The sequence below is a fragment of the Vespa mandarinia genome, chromosome 8 (genome assembly GCF_050613455.1).
Source record: "Vespa mandarinia isolate Hongniang chromosome 8, ASM5061345v1, whole genome shotgun sequence".
In the NCBI taxonomy this organism is placed as follows: Eukaryota; Metazoa; Arthropoda; class Insecta; order Hymenoptera; family Vespidae; genus Vespa; species Vespa mandarinia.
In genome coordinates, this window is record NC_140817.1 from 5864708 (window position 1) to 5888302 (window position 23595).

The 23595-nt window shown below is 35.2% G+C and overlaps 1 protein-coding gene across 5 annotated transcripts; it reads left to right on the forward strand.

The window, feature by feature from the left end:
- On the forward strand, positions 1–23517 carry trio (trio Rho guanine nucleotide exchange factor). Of its 5 annotated transcripts, none has more exons than XM_035887531.2 (35): positions 8–572; positions 1383–1679; positions 2039–2152; positions 2472–2793; positions 2867–3525; positions 3824–3928; positions 4168–4263; positions 4808–4986; positions 5174–5321; positions 5411–5602; positions 5721–5924; positions 6028–6312; positions 6420–6746; positions 6850–7261; positions 7340–7578; positions 7719–8020; positions 8101–8347; positions 8440–8631; positions 8716–8979; positions 9063–9419; positions 12457–12871; positions 13869–13938; positions 14933–15617; positions 15679–15762; positions 15838–16193; positions 16346–16505; positions 16638–16865; positions 17037–17222; positions 17526–17758; positions 19837–20098; positions 21140–21680; positions 21776–22307; positions 22387–22722; positions 22838–23030; positions 23098–23517. In XM_035887531.2, exons 2-35 carry the CDS (start codon positions 1419–1421, stop codon positions 23203–23205), a joined length of 9294 nt encoding a protein of 3097 aa, XP_035743424.2. In that variant the 5' UTR covers positions 8–572; positions 1383–1418; the 3' UTR covers positions 23206–23517. The 5 variants fall into 5 exon arrangements, 4 of the variants coding, with proteins under 4 accessions (XP_035743424.2, XP_085515098.1, XP_085515099.1 ...); XM_035887532.2 differs by lacking the exon at positions 8–572 and adding an exon at positions 815–905; XM_085658972.1 differs by lacking the exon at positions 4168–4263.
- Positions 23518–23595: the final 78 nt, after the last annotated feature.

Consider the following 23595-nt stretch of genomic DNA (forward strand, 5'->3'; position numbering starts at 1 on the left):
AATGTAGTAGTTACAGCGTACGCGCATGCGAACATTAATATATATGCTATAATATGTATATTTCAAGGAATATGGTGGACCTTTTCAAGGTCAGAAATTTTCAATATCGCGACATTAAAGACGCCTTACGCGAGTGTCATTACTGGGTTAATCTGTGACCGAAGTACAGTGAAAGAATAGAAGTGTATATTTGCTTTATCAATTAGAGTTGCCTAAATTATAATCTTCGATATTCATGGATTTTGTATTCTATAAAAATTTAAAGATCGTGCTGCCGCCTGCAAGGCGTCAATACAGAAGAGCGAACTGAGTGTAATTTAGAAATCGCGTGGATTATCGTATGAAATAAAGTAGGATTAAGGACCAAGCTTGATAATATAAATTAAAGATGGCACGGTTGAGCATTGGTGCATTATCGATGTGGTCAAATAAATATGATTCCGTATGAAAGCTAATGATTCGTTATAAATATGTGTAGAAGCCATAAGATTTTTCTTCGATGGAATGCAGGTACTTCACCGAAGAAAGAAAGAAAATTTTATCCTGCGAATCTTTGACTGAGGATTAGATAGGTGAGTGAGTTTTCCTTCATTATAATATCTAACCTATGTGATCATCACATTAAGATGACGATTGACGCGTTTGACGAACAACGGTATTGTTGCAAATCGGTGCAACGGTCATTAAAAGAGAGAAAAAGAAAGAGACATGTACATACACACAAACGTGTGCGCGCGCGCTTGCTCTCTCTCTCTCTCTTTCTCTTTCTCTTTCTCTCTTTCTCTCTATCTCTCTCTCGTACACATAAAGCTGTATGATACGTAGCAAGTCTAACGCGATATGGCCGCTGCTCTGTAGAATTCGTTTGACGACCCAAGAAACTTATCTTGAAAGTGAACATAGATGTAATTAATTTAGATTGAATTTCTAATTTCTTTTTCTTCAACTCTAGATTAATTCATCATTATTTTAGACACTGTTTATTGTTGTATCTGTGTTTTTAAAACACGATATAAGACACGTGTATGAGATTTCTTTACGCATAACTTTTCTACGATTTAACGTTCCAAATAACTCTTTAGAATATATCTATTGCAAACATTTATTTTTTTGAAAAAGTGACCGATCTCTATTAGATTTTAGATGTTAGATTTCTACCTCTAATATACCGCCTACGATATTTTCATTTATGATCATCACATTGTATTAATGCATTAACTTCGGAAAATATAAGTTTACTAAAACTTTTGAAATTGAACATTGTCATTATAACAAACATTGTTTATTATTACGTTATATAGTTATATCATATATCATTATATGTTTATTTTATGTTTTTAGTTTATGAAATATTTGTTATCACATTCAATGTAATTTTTTAGATAGATCATAAGCAAACTATATACACACTTAACACAATGGATGGCACAAGGGCAGCAGATGTCCTACCCTTACTTCAAGAACGTTTGGCTATACTACCAGGTGGACGAGATCGTAGAGGAGGTCCAGTTATTGTTTTTCCAACTACTCCTAGAAGAGAACGTGCAAAACCAGAAGACTATCGTCGTTTGTTGCAATATCTTTTAGCCATTCCTGATGATGAAACCAGAGATTTAGGATTTACTGTGATAGTGGATATGCGTGGTGCTACTTGGGATTCTGTGAAAACAATTTTAAAGGTTTTGTTATGACATTTAGATTTTAATTTATAGTTAAAAGTTCCGTAAACAGTTAAATAGTAAGAAAATATATAGTATCAAATTGGTAGTATTCTCTTCTGAGAAATAATATTTTTATTCATTTAAGTATATTTTGTATAAAATTTATCTAAAATATAATAATATACAGTCTTTTCCAATGTTGGATATTAAATTTATTAGTAAATATTTCATATTTATTTGATTAATAAATTTTATGATGTAATATTTGAACACAAATATTTTTTTATATATATACATGAAAATGCACTATGTTGCTTAAATGTAAAAGTATCAAATGAACTAATTTCTTTTGTTTCTTTTTTTTATTACTATTTAAGGTATTACATGAATACTTTCATCAATCGGTCTATGTTGCATTCATCATAAAGCCAGAGAATTTTTGGCAAAAACAAAGGACATCATTGGCTAAACAGAAAAAGTATAACTTTGAGGTAAATAAGGAAAAAAAAATTTTCTATTATTTGTATTAAATTTTTTGAATTTTATCTTTGATATTATATCTATTTTTAATTTGAGCATTACATGTACTGATATAGAGAAAGTGTAATATTGCATGCTTTGTTACAAGCATTGAGTATACAAATTACACATTTCAAAACTTGTATAAAGTAAATATCCAATTCTGTGTAAATTTTTAAATTTTTATACTTATATTATGCACTTAAGCTATTTAAATCATATTAAAATTATAAATAAACCAATATTTTAATATAAGAAATTCTTTAAATTAATTTTTTTTATTAATTTCAGATCAATACAATTAGTTTAGAATCTCTCACAAAAGTTATAGATCCATCTCAACTGACATCTGATTTGGATGGTTCATTAGAGTATGATCATGCTCAATGGATCCAAACACGATTAGCTGTAGAAGACTTCACTTGGCAAGCTGCTGATCTTTTAGATAGGTTGGACGATTTACAAGAGGACCTTAGTCGTAATGATTTTGCTGATGACGTTGGAGGTGCTAAACATGGCATTGACCTCCATAATGAGATGAAAAAGAAAATTTTGAAAATTCCTGTAGAAGAAATTGAAGTTGTTGCTCAGCGTTTACTCCAAAAATTCGACAGTAATATACATTTCACACTCTAATATACTGTTTTTTATGATTGTATTATTTAACAATTAATTATCTTGTTTAGGCATGTCAACGCCAGGTGGCGAGGGAGGAAGTATTGAAAGTGGTGCTGCAGGTGGAACAGATTCAGATGGTCAGGCATTAGCGACATTAGTTATACAGCATTTAGACTCTGTTCATGCAGCCCAACAACATCTCTTGCAATTATGGCACATAAAAAAAATGAAATTAGATCAATGCTTTCAATTGCGCTTGTTTGAACAGGATTGTGAAAAAATGTTTGACTGGATTTGTCATAATAGAGAAGGATTTCTTGCTAATTATGTGGAAATTGGACGTTCTTATCAACTTGCAAAAAATTTGCAAGAAGAACATAAACATTTTACTATGAGTTCAATGAATGTTTATGTGAATATTAATAAAACCCTTACAATGGCTGCTAGATTATTAGAGACACAACATTATGCAGCGGGTCATGTACGAGCCGTTGCAAGTCGATTGGATAGAGCTTGGAAGGAATTTGCGGCTGGTCTAGATGAGCGTACTGCTGTTCTTGGCCTAAGTGTAGTGTTTCATCACAAAGCAGAGCAATATGTCGATAGTGTTGTTGGTTGGAGTCAAGCTTGTGATGCTAGCAATCTGCCTAATGAAATTCCTGTTCTCGAATCTCACATAAGACAACATCAAACTCTTTATGAAGCAATGTGTCAAGCATATACAGAGGTAAAATATTTAATTTATAATATTTAAAGCTATTTTATTTTTTATTTTTGCTTTACTAGAAAGTTTCCTTCCACAAATTAATACAATTATTAAAGGTACGTTAGGAGCAATAAATAAATATAAAATAGAGATAAACATTAGGAAAATTAAACGACATTTCATTTAAAAGGGCTAATAGTATATTTGCAACGTAATTGAATAAAAAAGATAGTATCTTATTAATTGTATCGTTATAAAATAATGAGTAAACATTAAAATCGTAAAATAAAAATTTGTATACAAATCTAATATTCGACAGGTTTACAATGCATATCAGGCTCTTTTGAGTGGACTAGGCTCCATGCTGCAAGTATGTCATAGCAGAAGTACAGTCCATCGTTTGGATACATTTTACACTAATTATGTACGAAACAATTTTTTTCATTATTTCTAGTCGGTGAATATTCTTGCTTGGTATTTGGGTGCGGTTAAAAGCAACAGCCTTGTCTAAATCTTATGCAATAATTAACATAGGTTGGACTAAACACTTGTTATTATGGACTTGTTAGGATGGAAGCTTTTATCATGAAACAAAGTTGAATTTCGTTTAATCGGTGAAAGGCGCGTAATATTGGAATGAATTCGTAAAATACTGTTGTTTAGGTGCATAGTACCAGTAAGAAGCTTCTTTATCAACTGGATCATCTTGTGCAAGTCTGTAACCAACCACAGGGAATAGACCACACCATCCGCAAACATGTATGTCACTTAGTGTTTGGGAAAATATATAATTTGATTAATCTAATTTTCTTTATTGCATTAAAAAATCGTATATTTTCGTCCATATATTCATGCATAATTTATAACAGACTCTTCGTCATTTTCTACAATTAGTTTTCCATAATTGCTTGTGCATGCAATTGATAAAGAAATTATGTAACTTCATTATTGTAACTTCATTATTGTAACTTCGTTATGAAGCATGTAATATAAGCAAATACTTTTTAACTGTCAGTCTTAAAGTCTCAACCATAACTTAGAAATTAACTGAATATTAATATCTATTTGTATATTACTTGTCATTTTATCTGTTCTTATATTTTTTTATATGAAAATATTAAGGATAAATAATATTTACCTTTATAAACCAAACTTGTAATTATTTTACATTAATTTAAATCTGCAAGTATCTGCTTATGAATGACAAGTGTAATAATTACATGGCATACATATTAATATATTTTTTGGCTTTAATTAATGTTACGCACTATATACGAAATTTTTATGTCATTTTTATGCATAGAGCCAAGATGGACATAATGCAGAAAGTCATGGTGGTATGAGTGGAAATCCAGCTGCAGATTACAGTGAGGGTGCATCTCATGTGTTAGCAGTTATTCATCAAATTTTAGGTCATCATAGAACATTGGAAGCTCGCTGGCATGCACGCAAAGTTAAATTACATCAACGTCTTGCTTTGAGGTATTTATAAATTTCTTACTTTTTGTCAAAGAACATCGCATAATTTATTTGTTATGCAGTGTTGAAATAGTTTCATTTATTTAATTAATTAATTAATTTATTTATTTATTTATATATTTATTTATTTATTTATTTATTTATTTATTTATTTATTTTTTTTTTTTTTTTTTTTTTTTATAATTTACAGATTATTTCAAGAAGATGTAAAACAAGTTCTTGATTGGCTAACCAATCACGGAGAAGTTTTTATCCGTAAAAATACGGGTGTAGGACGAAATCTTCAAAAAGCAAGAGTATATCAAAAGAGTCACGAACACTTTGAAAATGTTGCACAGGTAATGTGTACTATTTTACATAGATAAAATCCCCCTTAATCTGGAACAAAACTTATGTCGTGTAATTATTTATGTACATGTTTTTACAGAATACTTATACAAACGCAACGAAATTACTTACTGCAGCAGAGGAATTAGCACATACAGGAGAATGTGCTGCAGATGAAATATACGCAGTGGCACAAGAATTAGAATCTCATGTTAGTAGATTTGCCGCGAGAGTCGAACAACGACGTCGAAGATTAGATCTGGCTGTAGTGTTCTATACTCATGAAAAAGAGGTATAATATATATATATACACACACACACACACGTATGTGTTATGATTGTTTAAAGTATACGTTAAGTGATATTATTTGCCAATTAATTAATGTAAATTTTTTCTGCACACATCATAGCTAAGCGGTTGGGTGGATGAGTTACGACAAGAGTTGCAGCAAGAGGAAGTCGCAGAGAATTTAGAAACAGCGGAAAGATTACTCGATCAGTGTGCACAACATAGAGCGTCTTGTCTTGAAGCTTGCGCTTCAACTATTGCGCAAGGTGAAGCATTGCTTCAAGAACTTCGAGAATCAACAGATGCACCCGATACTACAGGCTCTGTATGTATTAATCAATGAATATATTTCGAACTGTTCAAAATGTTAGAGTTTTTAAATCACATAATGTATTTTATTTCATGTTATGAATGTAAAAATATTTCAGATATCTGCTGTGGAGAGTGCTCTTGATAGATTGGCTGGCTTACGGCAAGAATTGGAAGAATTATGGGCAACAAGAAAGTTAAGGTTAGAGTTGTGTTTACGATTGCGCGTTTTCGAAAGAGATGCATTAGAAGCCAGTGGTCAACTTGAAATGTGGGCACAAGACCTACAAGGATCACCTCGCGAAGGTTCACCTGAACAACTATTACGTGTACACAATGACGGTGTTGCTCACATGCAAAATACTACATTTCAAGTGTTACAACAAGGTCAAGAACTTGCACAGGTAAAAAAATTCTATTGACATTGTTTTTATTTATTAGAAATTATCCATATAGAATAATCTATAAAAGATTTTTTTTTTTTTTTTTTTTTTTTTTGTAATTATCGTAGGTCTTAGAACAAGCCGGAGTTTGTATCATGGCAGACGGTCAGCATAGCGCTACAGCAAGAGTTCAAGTGCTTCTTGAATTTTTAAATGAAAGAGAGATGGACGCAGAAGATCTTGCAGAAATGCGAAGAGTTCGACTTGAACAAGCCGCGCAATTGGTACAATTGCAAACGGATGCTACGCATGTAGCCAATTGGATTAGGAATGGAGAAGCTATGCTTTTAGCTTCTTTAAGGGTTCCCGAAAATTTACAAGATGCCGAACAACTGCGATTAGAACACGAACAGTTTCAAGTCGCTATAGAGAAAACGCATACTTCTGCTGTACAGGTAATTACGAATTGTGTTTTATCTTTTTATATCAATTCTTTGTTAATACATTATTATGACATAATTATGAATATTTATTATAATATATATCGTGTCTTTGTAGGTAAAACATAGAGCTGATGCATTAGTAAGCGCAAATCATTATGATCCGAAAAGTATTCGAGAAGTAGCTGAAGATGTCACTAAAAGATGGCAACAGTTGGTAACTTGTGCAGAAGAGAGGCATAAATTAGTAACCGCGAGTATAAATTTTTATAAAACAGCGGAACAAGTTCGATCGGTTCTTGATAGTTTAGAGCGTGAATATAAAAGGGACGAAGATTGGTGTTCTGGTGGGGAAAAAGGCGGCCAAGTACCTACTCTTGTGGCTAAACATCAGGAACAAAAGGAAGCATTTTTAAAAGCATGTACTTTGGTGCGAAGAACTGCCGAAACATTCCTAAAGTACACTAATCGCAGTCTACAGTTTTACAATTATCAAGCAAATAGTGTTGGGTCAGAGAACAAAGTAAAAAGTTAGTGTCTTAATTTGGAATAAATTCAATTGTAATTACTTTAACACATGTTTATTTTTCATGTCATCATGTTCATAGATATCTTAGAAGAATTGTTAAGTAAAGAAAATAAAGTACTCGAATATTGGACTCAACGAAAGAAACGTTTAGATCAATGTCATCAATATGTTCTTTTTGAGCGTAGTGCAAAACAAGCAATTGAATGGATAAGGGAGACTGGTGAATTGTATCTTGCAACGCACACAAATGTGGGAAAAAATCGTATAGAAAACGAGCAATTGTTACAAGAACATAATGAATTTAAAGGTGCAGCAAAGGTAAAATATTTTTAAAAAGAAAAAGCTAATGTTCATATATTAATAGCCTTTATATCGTTTCATTGTAAAATATAGTAATAATAACATAACATACATAAACGTACGTTTGCTTTGATATAATTACTGTTTACGTTTATTAGGAAACGAGGGAAAGAGTAAAATTGCTGATTCAGCTAGCGGATAATTTAGTTGAAAAAGGACATGCTCATGCTGCTGTTATTAAACAATCAGTGGCAGAGGTGGATCAACGTTATAAAGATTTTAGCATGCGAATGAATTGCTATAAGACACAAATTGAAGATGATTTGGGTATACAATCCGACGACGGCCATAAAGATTTAGCCATAGACCGTAATTCTGATCCTTTATTGGAGGAGAAAATTAAGGGAAAAGATTTAAAAGAATTGAACGAAGAAAAGCGAAGATCGGCTAGGCGAAAAGAGTATGCTTCGTATTAACGTTACAAAATTAAGAAAAATTGATCTATATTTTTGTAAATATATTTTCTTTATTTTAATTTAGGTTCATTATGGCTGAATTGTTGCAAACCGAACGTACATATGTTAAAGATTTGGAAACTTGTATTCGTTGTTTCTTAGAGGAAACGCGTAATGGAAAGGGAAACGTACCAACAGGATTGCAAGGTCGAGAATCTATAATTTTTTCCAATATGGAAGAGATACATCAATTTCATAGCAATATATTCCTTCGTGAGTTGGAAAAATATGAAACCATGCCCGAAGACGTTGGACACTGTTTCGTGACTTGGGTAAATAACATGATGTTATTTAGCAAAATTAAGGAATAATCTAATAAATTATTTTACTCATTGTTTATAAAATAATACATTATTGTTTGTAGGCTCCGAAATTTGATATGTACGTGACTTATTGTAAAAATAAGCCAGAAAGTAATCAATTATTAGTTACGCATGGGGGTACATGGTTTGAAGAATTACAGAGGAAACAAAAAGTTGAACACCCAATCGCTGCGTACCTCATAAAACCAGTGCAAAGGATCACAAAATATCAGCTTTTGCTTAAGGATCTTCAAGTACATAAATATTATTTAAAGATATCTTTTATTACTTCTCTCGTAAATACAAATGTTTTATAATATTAATATTTTTAAATACAGGCTTGCTGTCAAGAAGGACAAGGTGAAATTAAAGATGGATTGGAAGTGATGTTGAATGTGCCTAAAAAAGCAAACGATGCCTTACATTTAAGCCTATTAGAGGGTTGTGATGTCAGGATAGATACTCTTGGAGATGTAGTATTACAAGATTCATTTACAGTATGGGATCCAAAGCAGCTGATAAGAAAAGGCAGAGATCGTCATATATTTCTTTTTGAATTATATTTATTATTTAGTAAAGAAGTCAAAGATTCAGCTGGAAAGGTTTGTATATTTGAAAAAGTAATTGTAGATATCCTCCGTAACGTAAGTTTTATGTTAGCCATATGTTTTTCATGATTGTTCAGGTAAAATACATTTACAAAAGTCGCTTAATGACTTCTGAATTGGGTGTCACCGAGCACATCGAAGGAGACGAATGTAAGTTTGCCGTATGGACTGGAAGAGCACCGACTGGCGACACTCGTGTGGTTTTAAGAGCGAATTCCATGGAGGCGAAGCAATTATGGGTCAAGAGATTGCGCGAAGTAATACAAGAAACGTACTTCAGCTTGAGCATGCCGAAGAGTCCTGCCAAGAAGAGTTCGAGCCAACGATCGAGTAGAGATCTGGAGGAATGTGCATCTTTGAATGACAGTGTGGAAAATTTGGACAGGAACTCATTGGCTTCATTTGGTTCGACGAATACAACGGATTCAGACAAGGTAACTATCGTATTTTATGTCGTAGAAAGCGGAAATTGATCATTTTAGCGTACATTTATTTCTTACATCGTGACAAGATGAAACAAGATGTTACTTTAGCTCGTGAAACGATCGTTTATATAATAGATTAATCGCATCACGTAAAATGATGTGCGCGTATCTTGATAAATGATACAGCGAAAAATGATATATTTTAAAGAATAAAGATATTTTTTTTAAACGAAAAATAATATAAATTTTGAAACGAGAAAGAAAAAGAAAAAGAAAAAAAAAAAGAATGATTGTCAGCAATCTTCCTCGTGCTGAAATTGATTTTCAAGGGTCTTGTACGCAATGCAGTAGGATTTAATTTACTTAATCGTACGATATCCTGCAGTCGAGGACGAGACATTAAAATCAGCTGCCCCGGTTAGGCGGTGACTGCGCACTGAGAATTTCCTCGAGGAGAAAACATCGATGAAAGGCGTTATCGAGCATCCCTCCCTTCTTCCTCTCGATAAGCCCATTCCACCTACCGAGACATTTGGAGAGGCGCTCACGGCGTTGATACTCGATTCTAGGAAGGGTGCGATTAGTACGGGCGCGACTGTCGGCCCGGACGGACTCGTTTGGAGCGTCGCGTCCCGTCTCCCGTCCTGTCCTACCTTATATATACTATTCTCTCTGTTTTTCTCTTGTCTCTCGTTTCTTGTCACATCATATCACGTCACGTCACGTCACGTCACGGCTCGTCACGTCTTTTCTCGTCTCGTCTTTTCTCGTTTTTTCTCGTCACACGCGTTTTCTTTCGAACGGTAGAACATATCTCGCGTGTCAAAAAAGAAAAAAAAAAAAAAAAGTAAATAAAGGAGAGAAAAAAGATCCACTCGAAAATGGCTGTCGGCTGTTTGCGCCGATGTATCCTACCTTCGTCATACTATTTTTCTCTTTGCGAACCCTTCATCGAATTTCGTATACAAATCATCGCGTTTTAACGACAGTAAGTCGTAAGGAAATATCGTTATGACGTCACCGGCCGGAAAACCGGCAACGATCGCCCAAAAGGCACGCAGAAAAATTTCTTTACCGTGGTTTAGACAGACCTCGGTTACACCACCTCACGCGACCCTCGCCAGGCAGCACACCATCGACACCCCGGGCTCTTTTCAAGCTCGGCTTTTGCGCCGCCAACCCTCTCTTTCTCAGGTATTCTCTCTCTTTCTCTCTCTCTCTTTCTCTTCCTCCCTTTCTCTTCCTCCCTTTCTCTCTTTCTCTCACTTTTTCTCTAACTTTTTCTCTATTCACCCTTCCTCTTTCTCTCTCTCTTTCTTTCTCTTTCTTTTCTCTCTCTCTCTCTTTTTCGTTGTTTTTTCCCCTTTTTCTTTTTCTTTTTCTTTTTGTCCTTTGTCCTTTAACTCACCATCCCGTCTGTGGCATCTCGATCGTGCGCGTGAGCGCACGGTTAAGCGCATCCAACTGTAATCAATGTTTTCACTATTGGACCTTCCCGAATTTATCTCTAACCATCTAATACGCCATAATTTGTTTTCTTTTAAACGAACACAATTTCGATATTTAAGTTTATTTTTCACCGTCGTCTCTCTTTTACTTAACAACCTCGCTAAAGATCATTGATGTTAGCCTGCATTATCTATCAGCTTTTTTTATGTGCCAATTCACGAGCAATTTTTTGCAACCAATTCTTGCGAACTGTTGCCCTTGAGTATCACGTTGTGCTTACGCGAATCATATCCTAATATAGACTTAGGTTGAATGTAATAATCACAACTTATAATCGCTCGTAGACCGCGAAAAGAGCGATAAAGAAAACTCTCTCATGGAATCGCTCGCTAACGGTACGAATTATTACATTTACGATATATGTTCGTACGCCATCTGACGTATTAGACATTAGAAATTATTTTGTAATATAGTTTGATCGCGAGACTTAAAAACTAAGAGTTCTTGGCGAGCATGACATTAACTAATTATATTTCGTCCTATTAAATTAGAAATTTTTGTTAATCGTATGAATGTTTACCTGTACTCGATCCTTTGGACTTTTCGTACATGTCCGTATGGGTTCGAACTAATACGGATTTTGGCGCGTGGAATATTCTATTTTTGTCATGGAATGCGTGAATACGAGAGAGAGAGAGAGAGAGAGAGAGAGAGAGAGAGAGAGAGAGAGAGAGAGAGAGAAAGAGAGAGATTGAGAAATAAAAAAAGAGAGAGAAAGAGATTGAGAAATAAAAAAAGAGAGAGAAAGAGATTGAGAAATAAAAAAAGAGAGAGATTGAGAAATAAAGAGAGAGAGAGAGAGAGAGAGAGAGAGAGAGTCAAACTGAGGACAGTCCAGATTAAAACATGTTCGTTTTTTTTTTCTTTTTCTTAAAAATACGAAAATGAAACGGAATGTTGATATTCCAATGAATCATATATATTAGTTCCCTAATTAAAATTATGTAGCCATTCTTGCATCATTCATTTATCTTTCTAATTGTAGCAAACTTTTTTTTATTGACACACACCCATAATCGGGATCTACTCTAAGTTTTCCTGTTTCGAGTAATTGACTCCTCGTACTCTAAAAATGAAGCACTCTTGTAAATATCATCCAAACGATTACACGGACCGATCGAACCTATTTCAGCGAACGTACCACATTAGACGCTTCAACGGTCTGTAAATTCAAAGACGATTTCTCGATGATGTCGGTTCCAAGTTTGTATCTGCGTATGGCGTGTACTCTCTCTCTCTCTCTCTCTCTCTCTCTCTCTCTCTCTCTCTCTCTCTCTCTCTCTCTTTTTCTCTCTCTCTCTCTCTTTTTCTCTCTCTCTCACTCTTTGTCTCTCTCTCTCTCTTTCTCTCTCTCTCTTTTCTCTTTCACTCTTAGCTCATAAAATCCGGTACCCTGATACGTTCGTTTGCTTACGTTCCCACGTTAAAATACTTCGTTCTTTCCTTCCTTCTATGGAGTGAATCACGAATAGAAAGATATGAGAAAATAAATTAGAAAGACAAGTTGCTATTTTTTTCTTTCAATTTTCATTCATAGACTGGTGTTGCCGAAATGACTTGGGTCGTTGCGGATCATCTAGCAACACCAGGATCTAGAGAACTGACGGTGACGAAGGGCCAGCAAGTAGAAGTCTTAGAAAATGGTAGCGGTAATGGAAATGCTAGTGGAATCGTTGGTACCGGTGAATGGACATTGGTACGTTTACCACTCGCACCGGGACAAACAGATCCACCAGCAGAAGGTCTTGTACCTACGAGCGCTTTGAAACAACCACCAAGTAATTCATGTAAAACCTCACCGTCGAGAAAGCCACCCAGTCAACAACAAACGTTGCTTCAACAACAGCAACTAAATCAATCGGTTATCGGACAACAACAACTTGCGTCTATGGTTGTTGGTACAACGGCATCATCCCCAGCTTCGACTTTAACACCATCGAGCGAAGAATTGGGTAAGTTTTTTTTTTTCCTTTCAGGAATTGCTTTTCGATAATTGCGTTGTTAACGACACAATGGAGTTTACGTTCGAACTTTCAACGACTAAAAGAGAACAAGGGAATAGGCTATGGTTGATAACAGTTGAAAGAGGCAGATGACGAGATCCGTACTTGTACGTATACTAGAAGACCCGAGCGCTCGATCAATACGACGCACGGAACACGAATGTCCTTGACCACTTGTAGCAGCCTGGGGCCAGCGTCACGGTCAAACTAACTGTCGATCATTCGACACGACCTATGGCAATTCATGATTAAACAAGAAAGTATCCGTTACTCTTATTTTTTTCTTCGTGTATCAAACTGTCAAACTGGCAGAGGGACGATGGACAATGCGAACCGACAATGAGAAAGGAAGAGGGAAGAATGGATCGAAGAAAAATAAGTGAGGGCAAAGTACGATGAGGATGCTTCGAAAACACGACAAACTTTTTCCTTGAGAAGTTGAGAAGCCAGATAGGATGGAAGAGTCACGCAAGCTTTCTCTCAAGCCTGTGTGCTGCATCTAAAAATAAGAGAGCAACATCGGCCCGATATCATAGAAGTATACCTCGATATAAGAGGCAGCTATGCTTACCACTTTCGATTCACCCATTTTATTATCCCCGTTTGGATAGTAGAGATAATAATCGTTTATAACATTCTAGCGATGATACATACAATGATGTGTAATCCAAAGTCGATCAATTTTATTCGTACTCGCTTTGCAAAAGAGAGTTACGTAATAATATCAATGAAACTAAAGGATCGATAAAAATCGAATTTTCTGCATAAGGCAAAATTACACTTTATTTTTAAATAAGATAAAATTATAGTAAATAAGACTATAGTAAAATTATATAGTAAAATTGCGTATAAAAGAGTATCGTCCGATTAATTTCTGATTTATTACTGTTATCGCTATCGTTATCGCAAATGATTAAAACGATCTTTGTATTCGTATTGTTTTTAGAAATTGTTGGAAGCGATGGGAGCTCGGCTAGTACCAGTTCACCTGGAAATAAAAGACGCGGTTTCAGTGGGTGAGTAGCTTTGTAACGCGTTTATAATACGTTTCTGATTAATGACAAATTCGTATAATATTCGTAGGAAGATACGGTCACGTGCAAATGTGTCGAATGATTAAATTCATCTATAGCTTTTACATATAGTGTAATGCGAAAAGGTTACGTTTCTTTGTAGGTTCATATAAATTACTAGTCTTTGATAATATTTTTATTAACAATAAATTGTTATATGCGCAGAAATAATATGGTCAACGTAATAATGTTATAAAGGGTATGACAATGAAACGTTAAGATGATTAAGCATAAAAATATTAACATACATTATTTCTTTAAAAAAAAAAAAAAAAAAAAAAAAAAAAAAAAAATTCAATTTATTCTGCATCGACATGCTCGAAATTTAATTTATGTATAAATTTTGCACACATCGTTGTGTATATTTATTTTATACATAATAGATATTTGAATTAATAACAATGAATCTATAAAATATTACAAAATATGTTATATACCTATATTTGTTTACGACGGTGTACATATATATGTAAATAAGATGTATAATAATCATAAACTCTATAAGTCTGATACGGTAATATAAAATCATAACGAGTCGAAAGTACTTAACCTAATTACTAATGGAAAGCGCACGCTTGGTTATTAGCAATTGATCAACGTGCATAATGAGTGGCCGAGTCAAACAGCATTGGGCATAGTGGCAATTCTCTTTATCGCCTATCCCCGCTCTTATTGTTTTCACTGGCGACACGACAGGCACAACTGTGTCCGCGTTTATTAATAGCAATAAAATGAAGATGATGTGGTAGGAGAAACGCGTTCGCTGCCTGCCAGTACGTTGCGTTTCTCTTTCTATCGTTTGTCGCGTTCTCAAATTATGCCTCCCGATGCGTAACTCTTTAAGAAAGTAAATGATATCGTCGTGAAACTCTCGGGTATCATCGCGAAATTTTGTTAACGTGCTGGGTAATACGAAGAGTTCGTTGGTGTGTCGTAGGAGAAAGTGGTTACCACCTCCGCTGCGTAAGCTCAGCCAAGGCAAGGTCGATAAGGTCGTTTCAACGTCGTCGTCAGCCGCGTCAACGGCTGCTGCCGCCACCGTTAACAGTGGCATTCCGCTAACATCGACGTCTTTAACAACGGTGACGACAGCGACGACGACGACGACAACGACGACTGCTATTTCTTCTATTACTGCTACTACAACGGGAACGACGACAACGACAACGCCGACGACAACGGCAGTAGTGAAAAATACGACAACGGTTGCAACGGTAACACCAAGCGGCAAAAACATTGGATCATTGAAAAAGAGTAGCTCAGACAAACGTTTTAAGCTACCATCAGGAGCAACTGTTGAACAAAAACGTGCCGTTACTGTTTCTGCTGGAAACGTGAGGATTGTCTCGGAATTTGAACCTTTGACGGGAGCCGAGGAGATTGAAAGAGAGGAAGAGGAGGAAGAGGAAGAAGAGGAAGAACACGTTGAAACTTCTGAAACGATATCTGCGACCTACGACGACGGTGAAGGTAACGTCTTTCACGAACAAAATGGCACCGAGGATGGTGAAGATGACTTGGAATTACCGCCACCGATGAAACCGATTACCGAGCCTATTTTAGTTGCTTCCGGTAATGGACCCCCTGGTTCAACGATACCCGACGAATTACCTGGAAAAAGAGTGAGTATAGCTAGCCCCGTTATTTCCATATTACACGTTCTTATTATTCTTACCTTTTTAGACATCCGAGTGTTCCAGTAAAATACTCGACGGAGCCACAACGGCGGATTTAGCAGAAATCGAGCAGATCGTAAAGGAAAGAATGGTAAGTTTCGTGCGTTCCATCATCTTGTTTTATTATTTTTTTTATCAAAGTTTTGATCAAACATGTTGATCGTAGGAACAACATACTGAGAATCAAGAGAGGCATAGTCTAATGCGAACGGAAAGAACAACAGCAGGAGGTGGTAGAGGTTCGAGCGATGGCGAGAATAATTATGCTCGTGCGACAAGTCCATCGCTTGTTTCTGAAGAATCCGATCCCGAAACTGCGGCTTTAACCAAAAGACAATTTGTTATTCGTGAATTGGTCGATACAGAAAGAGATTATGTCAATGATCTCAAACAAATTGTCGAAGGATATATGATGTTAATGCGAGATCCAGAGAGCGACATTCCACTTCCTGAGGATCTTCGAGCCGGAAAAGACAAAATGGTATTTGGTAACATAGAAGCGATCTACGAATGGCATAGAGAGTGAGTATAATATTACCTGTCCCGACTCATTTCGTTTTCCCTTTTTTCTCTTATTTATTTATTTATTTATTTTTTCTTTACGTATATCAGCAAGTGAAAATTTTACGACTTGCGAGCCAATATGCTAACGAAATAATCTCTTGTGTTCTTAGCTTTTTTTTGAAAGCTTTGGAGAATTGCATAAAATGCCCGGAAGAACTCGGTCCTCTCTTTAAAAGATATGAGAGGAAGTTACACATGTACGTCGTTTATTGTCAAAATAAACCCGTTTCTGAATACATCGTGTCCGAATATATATATACTTACTTCGAGGTAATTATAATTATTTGTTCCATCTTTTCTGAATGCAACAAAAACGTGTCATCAATGCATTTTTTTATGCGTTAATGTATCTCGATACTTTTTGGTAATGAAATATATAATTATACTCCGAAATATTAATAGGAATTGAGACAGAAACTTGGACATCGTCTGCAGCTTTGCGATTTGTTGATAAAACCCGTGCAAAGGATTACAAAGTATCAACTACTGCTTCGTGAGGCACTGCGTTTAACCGAACGTACTCAGAGATTATCGGAAATCGAAGGACTCAGAGCAGCGGTTTATGTTATGCGAGTTATACCAAAAGCGGCTAATGACATGATGAACGTGGGAAGATTGCAAGGTTTTGATGTAAGTTAAAAATATAAAATCAATTTCGAAAGATATTCGAATTATCTGCTAGTTTTTTTCCAAGTGTTTACGTAACATTACCATTCATGCTTATAATATATTCTCGAAAGATATATTACATATCAGAAAGTTTTAGTATTTTATGTCCTCTCTTATTCATTTCGTTTGAAGGGTAAAATAACAGCACAGGGTAAACTTCTGCTACACGGGCCTTTGTTAGTGTCAGAAATATCGACCTTGCCAAGAGGAAAAGAGTGGCACGTTTTTCTTTTCGAGCAAAATATTATCTTCAGCGAAGCCGTTGGTAAGAAGACTCAATTCACCAACCCAGCCTACATATATAAAGCTCATATACAGGTAATTTTTTCATATTTTTCATAGCAACATATATGTGATTTATCGTAAGAGACTACGAATTATCGTTATTATAAACTTTATATAAGTCGGTTTGACAATGTGAAAACGAGTTTACGAAACTAAAAAATTTGAAACTAAATTCGTTCGAATACATTTAGCGGAAAATAAGTTTACTTGAATTCATGCAATCCAAATATTAAAATTTGATCGCGAACGATGTGTATGAATATCGTAAAAAAAAGAAAAAAGAAAAGAAAAGATAATAAGAGAAATGTATGTATTCGCCGGTATGTTTTCGTGCAGGTAAACAAAATGAGTCTCGAGGATTCGTACGACGATCCGGACAAATTTGTGATTCGATCTACGGATCCTCGAAAGCCCGGTCTAGGATTTTATTGCAGCGTAATAGAAGAAAATGGACCTCGCAGACAGGAATGGGTAGATACGATCACTGATATCCTACAAACACAACGTGACTTTCTCAAGGCGATACAGTCACCGATTGCCTACCAAAAGGAACTTACCAAAGATCCACTGTAAGCGTCTCTAATTTAACACTGAATTACACTGACTCTCTTAACACTCGACCTGTGAATATTCGTTCCGACATATTTTTGTATATTTTATATAAAAAAAGAGATACAAGCGCTGTAAGCTAGATAACCGTAGTCGTCACCTAAATCATCACCCTCGTCCTTTTCCCTTGGATTCTTTAGTCACTACACCCTAGCACATGATCGACGTTCCTTCGATTATTCAAGGATCTTTTCTTCGTTGTTGCCATTCTTGTTGTTGTTGTTGTTGTTATCGTTGTTGTTCCTGTTAACACATATCATCGTCACTCATCGGAATCATCATCGTTATTATCATCGTTATTCTTCTTCTTATAACGATATGTATTGTCATTATTTATTCCGTCATCATTCGAAATAGAGATATACTTCGTTATTCTTTTTCAATACTTGTATTTTCCAAATATTCCATCATCCCCGTAGCAGCACGAATAACTATACAAACCTTTACGTATTACATACATACATACCTTCGACCGAAAAACGATCTATGTAAGGAATATACGCTGTCGACGAATTATAAAGTGAAATTCGACTTTGTATTAACGTAATAACTTGTCCTAATTAAACTCCATCTAAAAGAAAGCACAAGAAAAAGAAGAAAAAAAGAAAAAAGAAAAGTGAAAAATATGAAAAATATGAAAAACGAACGTGTCGAGATCGAAAGGAGACATACATATTTTAAGAATACCGTAAAGGAAGAACTTATACTTTGAATCGAGTAAAATTCAAAAACGAAGTTTAGACTTCTAGATAAATTAGAATCGGTTATGCCGAATGTCAAAGTACTTCTCCATTTCCAAATGGGTCACATTTTGGTCTTTTGCTCCCCTCTCCCTTTCTTCTCTCAAGCTCTATGGATCGTTGTATTACTCTTCCACAGCCACCTCTCGCTTCCAAGGCCTGTAAACGAGCGTTAATCCGTTCCAATGTGCATAAACATAATGCGTGCGTACGCGCGTGTGTGGGTGGTGTCTGGGGATGTGCGTGCGTGAAAATGCCCGCGCGCGTGCGTTTACGTATGTAAGTATTGTTGTATACTTACGTATACGAAAATGCGTACATCGCGTACGGCATACGATGTACAATTCCACGCCTCGGGTGTGTGCCACGCTATTTAATGATATAATTATCGAGAATGTACAATATATTTATAATAATTTTAATAACGTTTATAAATGCCATTATGAGGTATCTGGTGACGAGTACACTGTACATAGTACGTATTAATTCTCGAAAAGCATCAAAAAAACAGGGCTATAATCAACTCGCGAAACGTAAATATTGTTTAGAATAAACTGTAAAATACGAAGACTGTGATTACAATGCGTCCTTCTTTCTCACGCCTACCTAATGTACCCGTGCATGCGACTAACGGCTTGTTTTATTATGATTTTCAGTGAACACAGTACTGCGAGAGATAATGTCGGACTCTTTTATTTATGACTGTCATTTCTTTTTCTCCTTTCTATGTTCCACGACTTTTTTTTGTATCTTCTTGAAACAATCCTATTATCTGTTTTTCCTTTGATTACCTACAAAAGAATTTAATATCGTTGTACGTACGATCACATCTTTTCGATATGATCGTTAAGATTTGTATTCTTTAAAAAGGAAATGTTAAACGCTCTTTCTTTTCTTAAAGAACGTTTAAGTTTCCATTTCTATTTCCATTGATGCTAATTGTTTAATTTCACAAACACATTCACACATACACACAGACTTATTTTTTGAATGTAAAATGAGGTCAATTAGAAATTTTATTTTATTCGATATTATTATTTCTTGTTATTGTTAACAAATTTTTCTTCCTTCTTCCTGTTGACATCGCACCAAATTCATGTCAAGACTCGTTCGGCTCATATTTGATGTTTTTAACAAACTTACTTTCTGATCGATTAAATCAGATGCAATGATGATCCAAATGATGCAATGAAAATTGACCTGCTAGTATTTAAAAAAAGAAAGTATAATACTAGTTAAGACGAACCTTGACGCGTAGTACTGTGTTTTGTTTTCATTTATAATTTGCTGACATATAGCCGAGTTCCATCAACGGAGCCTGTGGTTCGAGAGACCATATCAGTAGCCCCGACGTTTTCGACAGCATCCCCCGGAATGATGAACAAAGAAAAGAGTATTCCTCAACAGAAGATAACTCGACCGATTCAAAGGACTCAATACGGTGCTTTAGATTGCGAATTACCACGAACGCCGAGTCCAACAAAGAGTAGGCTTAACTTCCTCGATGGATTCAGGAATACTCTGCGCGCACGATCCCCAGTTCGTACTAATTCGATACCGGTGAGATATTTCTTAACGATTTACCGATTTTCATATTGATAATGCTAGCTGGATAATTCGCATTCTATAATTAGTATTCTTGATTGCAGCAAAGGGGCTCTTCTCCTTCTTGATGTCTGTCGCTAACTGCTATGTACTGCATTACCTTCTGTCGTCGCATCCACAAATCCTCGATCTTTTATTGTTAGAGAAATAGACCGAGCGAGACATTATCAGAAAAAGCGTACGATCGGGTCACTATTAGTTGTTGTGTTGTTGTCTTTTGCTAAGTGCACGCACGTTATAACTTTCGATCGGTTAAAAGTGTGACACCGTGAGGTCGAGAAGCAAAAAAAGAATATTCTCCAACAACTAACACGTTAGCCTACCTAAAATGAAAATATAGGATATAAAGCGACGGTTTTGATAGTATTACAGTATCCTTGAGTCTTTATTATTAATATTATTGCCATAAATGTACAGACTATTAACAAAATAATAATTATAATACTACTGTATTACTATTCAAAACCATCGGATCTACTACCATTATTTTTGCTACTACTGTTACTATATACAACTACTATGATTACTACTATTACCATCACCACCAAATTTACTACACTATTATTGTTTCTTTCTCTCTCTTTCTCTCTCTCTCTCTCTTTTTCTCTCTATTTCTCTCTCTCTCTCTCTCTCTTTACAACTGTTACTGCTATGCCAATTTCTACGGCATCAGCTACAGCTACTATTACCGTTATTAAAATCGTCACGACCATAATCATCACATTCTCTTCATCATCACTGGTCGCTGCAACTGTCGTTACTACTGCTATTATTATTCTATTGCTACTAACTACTACTGTACTATCTGCTACCACTGCATCATCCAGATAACTACTTTTATACTTCTATAACTTTTGGTGAGCATGATAAAGCATTGGATGCGCTACTGTATTGGTAATTTGTTTGCATGAGAAATTTCATTAAATTTTATAACAATGTACAATCTATAAAAAGAATAAAATAGAAAAACAGTGATTAAACAGTTTTATTGTTTAGGTCGTTCCGGGTGCACGAGTAAGATTGGCAGCCGACTGGGGAAAACTACGTGCCGGTGACGAACTCGTCGTTTCTCGTTTGGATGGCCCTGGATTAGTGGTTTCACATCATAATGAGAAAGAAGAACTTTGGATACCAGCTAGTCTTGTTCCAAATTTGTCTATAAGCAGAGCGTGGTCCTTCCGTCCGAGCAAAATAGATTCTAATAAGGATATCGTACAGCCACAAGAAAGATCTCTAGAAAAAAAGGGAGCACCTACACTCCTAGCAAGTACAAGTCTGATAAAGGCAACCGCTGGCGAAGACGTTAGACTTTCAGTAGAAATTATTAATGTCGAAGCAGCAACCGTTACGTGGAAGAAGGAAGATGAGAAGGATAATCGAATTATTAGAGAAGGCGATCGATATAGACTTGAACAGACCGCTGCTTTTTTGTATTTAGAAATTGTAAGATGTCGTCATTCGGATTCGGGAATATACCGATGTTATGTTGAACATGATACCGGTTCTTGTTGGACAGAAATTTCCCTTTTCATCACAGGTATGCATAAAAAATTCGTCTAACTGTTGTTAACGATTAGTAAATAAAATATAACGTAATAGAGTAAGCGATAATTTTCAAATAATTGTTTTTAGGCGTAAGTGGTAGTACATGGGCGCGAGTTGTTGGTTCGACAAAAATCGAAATAGATTGGGAATATTCTAGTGTTGATTCATATAGTATAGAAGGTAGAACAGCACCTTCTCAAACTTGGGTTCTAATGGCAACGGACGTAAAACATCCACCAATGACATTGGAATTACCACCTGGTGCATCTTATAGTTTTCGTGTTGTTGGAAAAAATGGAAACATTACTTCATCTTCCGCGGAAGTAACGTTGACTGGTTTCGAAGATAATTTAAATTGGGAAACCGAACAGTTTATTGGGAGATATTTAGAACTAGATGAATTAGGAAAAGGTAGATTTGCAACTGTAAGACGTGCTAGAGATAAAGGAACGGGTCAAGAAGTGGCATTGAAACAAACTCCACGACACAAGCAACCACGTTCCCTAACTCGAGCCGAGTATGATTTGTTAGCGTCTAGTCATCATGGTAACATCATTAGAGCCTTTGCCCTATTTGAAAATGCTCCACGTCCAGGAATTGACACGATTGTTTTAGAATTGTAAGTTATACTTAGAAATATAATTCCTTTAAATGTTTAATTTTAACACTCGTTACATTTGGTTTTTTAATTTTACTAGAGTTCGAGGTCCGACGCTCTTTGTTTACCTTAGTAAAAAATCGGATTATACGGAAGGAATGGCTATTAAGTATGCGAGTCAATTGTTGTCAGCTCTTCAATGGTTACATAAACGTAACACAGCGCATTTAGATTTAAAACCTGAAAACGTACTGGTAGATCAGGATAGCGGTATAGTTAAATTAATAGATCTTGGCGAAGCAGTAAGGGGCCCAGTCGATGAAGTCGTACCGCCTGCCGATTTGGAATTCGCAGCACCAGAATTGGTACTTGGTAAACCTACGGGAACTTGTACGGATATGTGGGCTGCAGGTGTTTTCATTTATGTGCTTTTAAGGTGATATATTAATTGATATTTTCAATTAAATTACAATGCTTTTTATATCGATCTATGGTTATCAATTGCAATTTTTAAAGAGGACAAAATAGACTTATTACATTTTATGTTTTAGCGGTGTATCGCCATTTCTAGACGATTCTGTAGAAGAAACGACTGCTAATATATTAAAATGCGATTTCTGTTTTCCCAATGAATATTTTGAAGCCATATCTAACGATGCAAAAGATCTTCTCGGAAGATTATTATGTTTACATGGCGAAGAAAGAGCTACCGCTGAAGCTACTTTAACATCACCTTGGTTTAAGGTAATAAATTATCTTGTGATAAAAAATATTCATTTTAATAACACGCTGAAAATATTTTTATTTATAGGCTCCGGCTAGCTCTGCAATATCATCGATTAGATTAGCCGAATTTACTGAGCGACGTGCGCATTGTTCCAAATCGCGACAAGATCATAATGAAAGATTTTATTCGTAATATTTTAAATAAAGAAAAAATATCTCCAGCGCTCTCCCTTCTCCTCCAAATAATTTTATTACATACATTGACTTAATGGTACTTAGAAGGATGATAACTTTTTTTCTTGTAAATAATAAGAATTATTCGGAAGATGTACAGCACAAAAACTTTTTCTTATTTATCATTTTTTTTTTAACCTATATCTTTAACAAAATATTTTCAATGAAATATATATTTTTTATTTCGTTACACTTCGATAGTTTTAACCAATGTTTATATGTTATGTATATTTAAGAGATATTAATAGAATATATTGAGAGATAAGAAAATCCTAGAAATTGATTTGAAATGGAGAGATTATATTAACAAGGATAATAGGCCACTTTTTGAATTTTTATGTACATAACT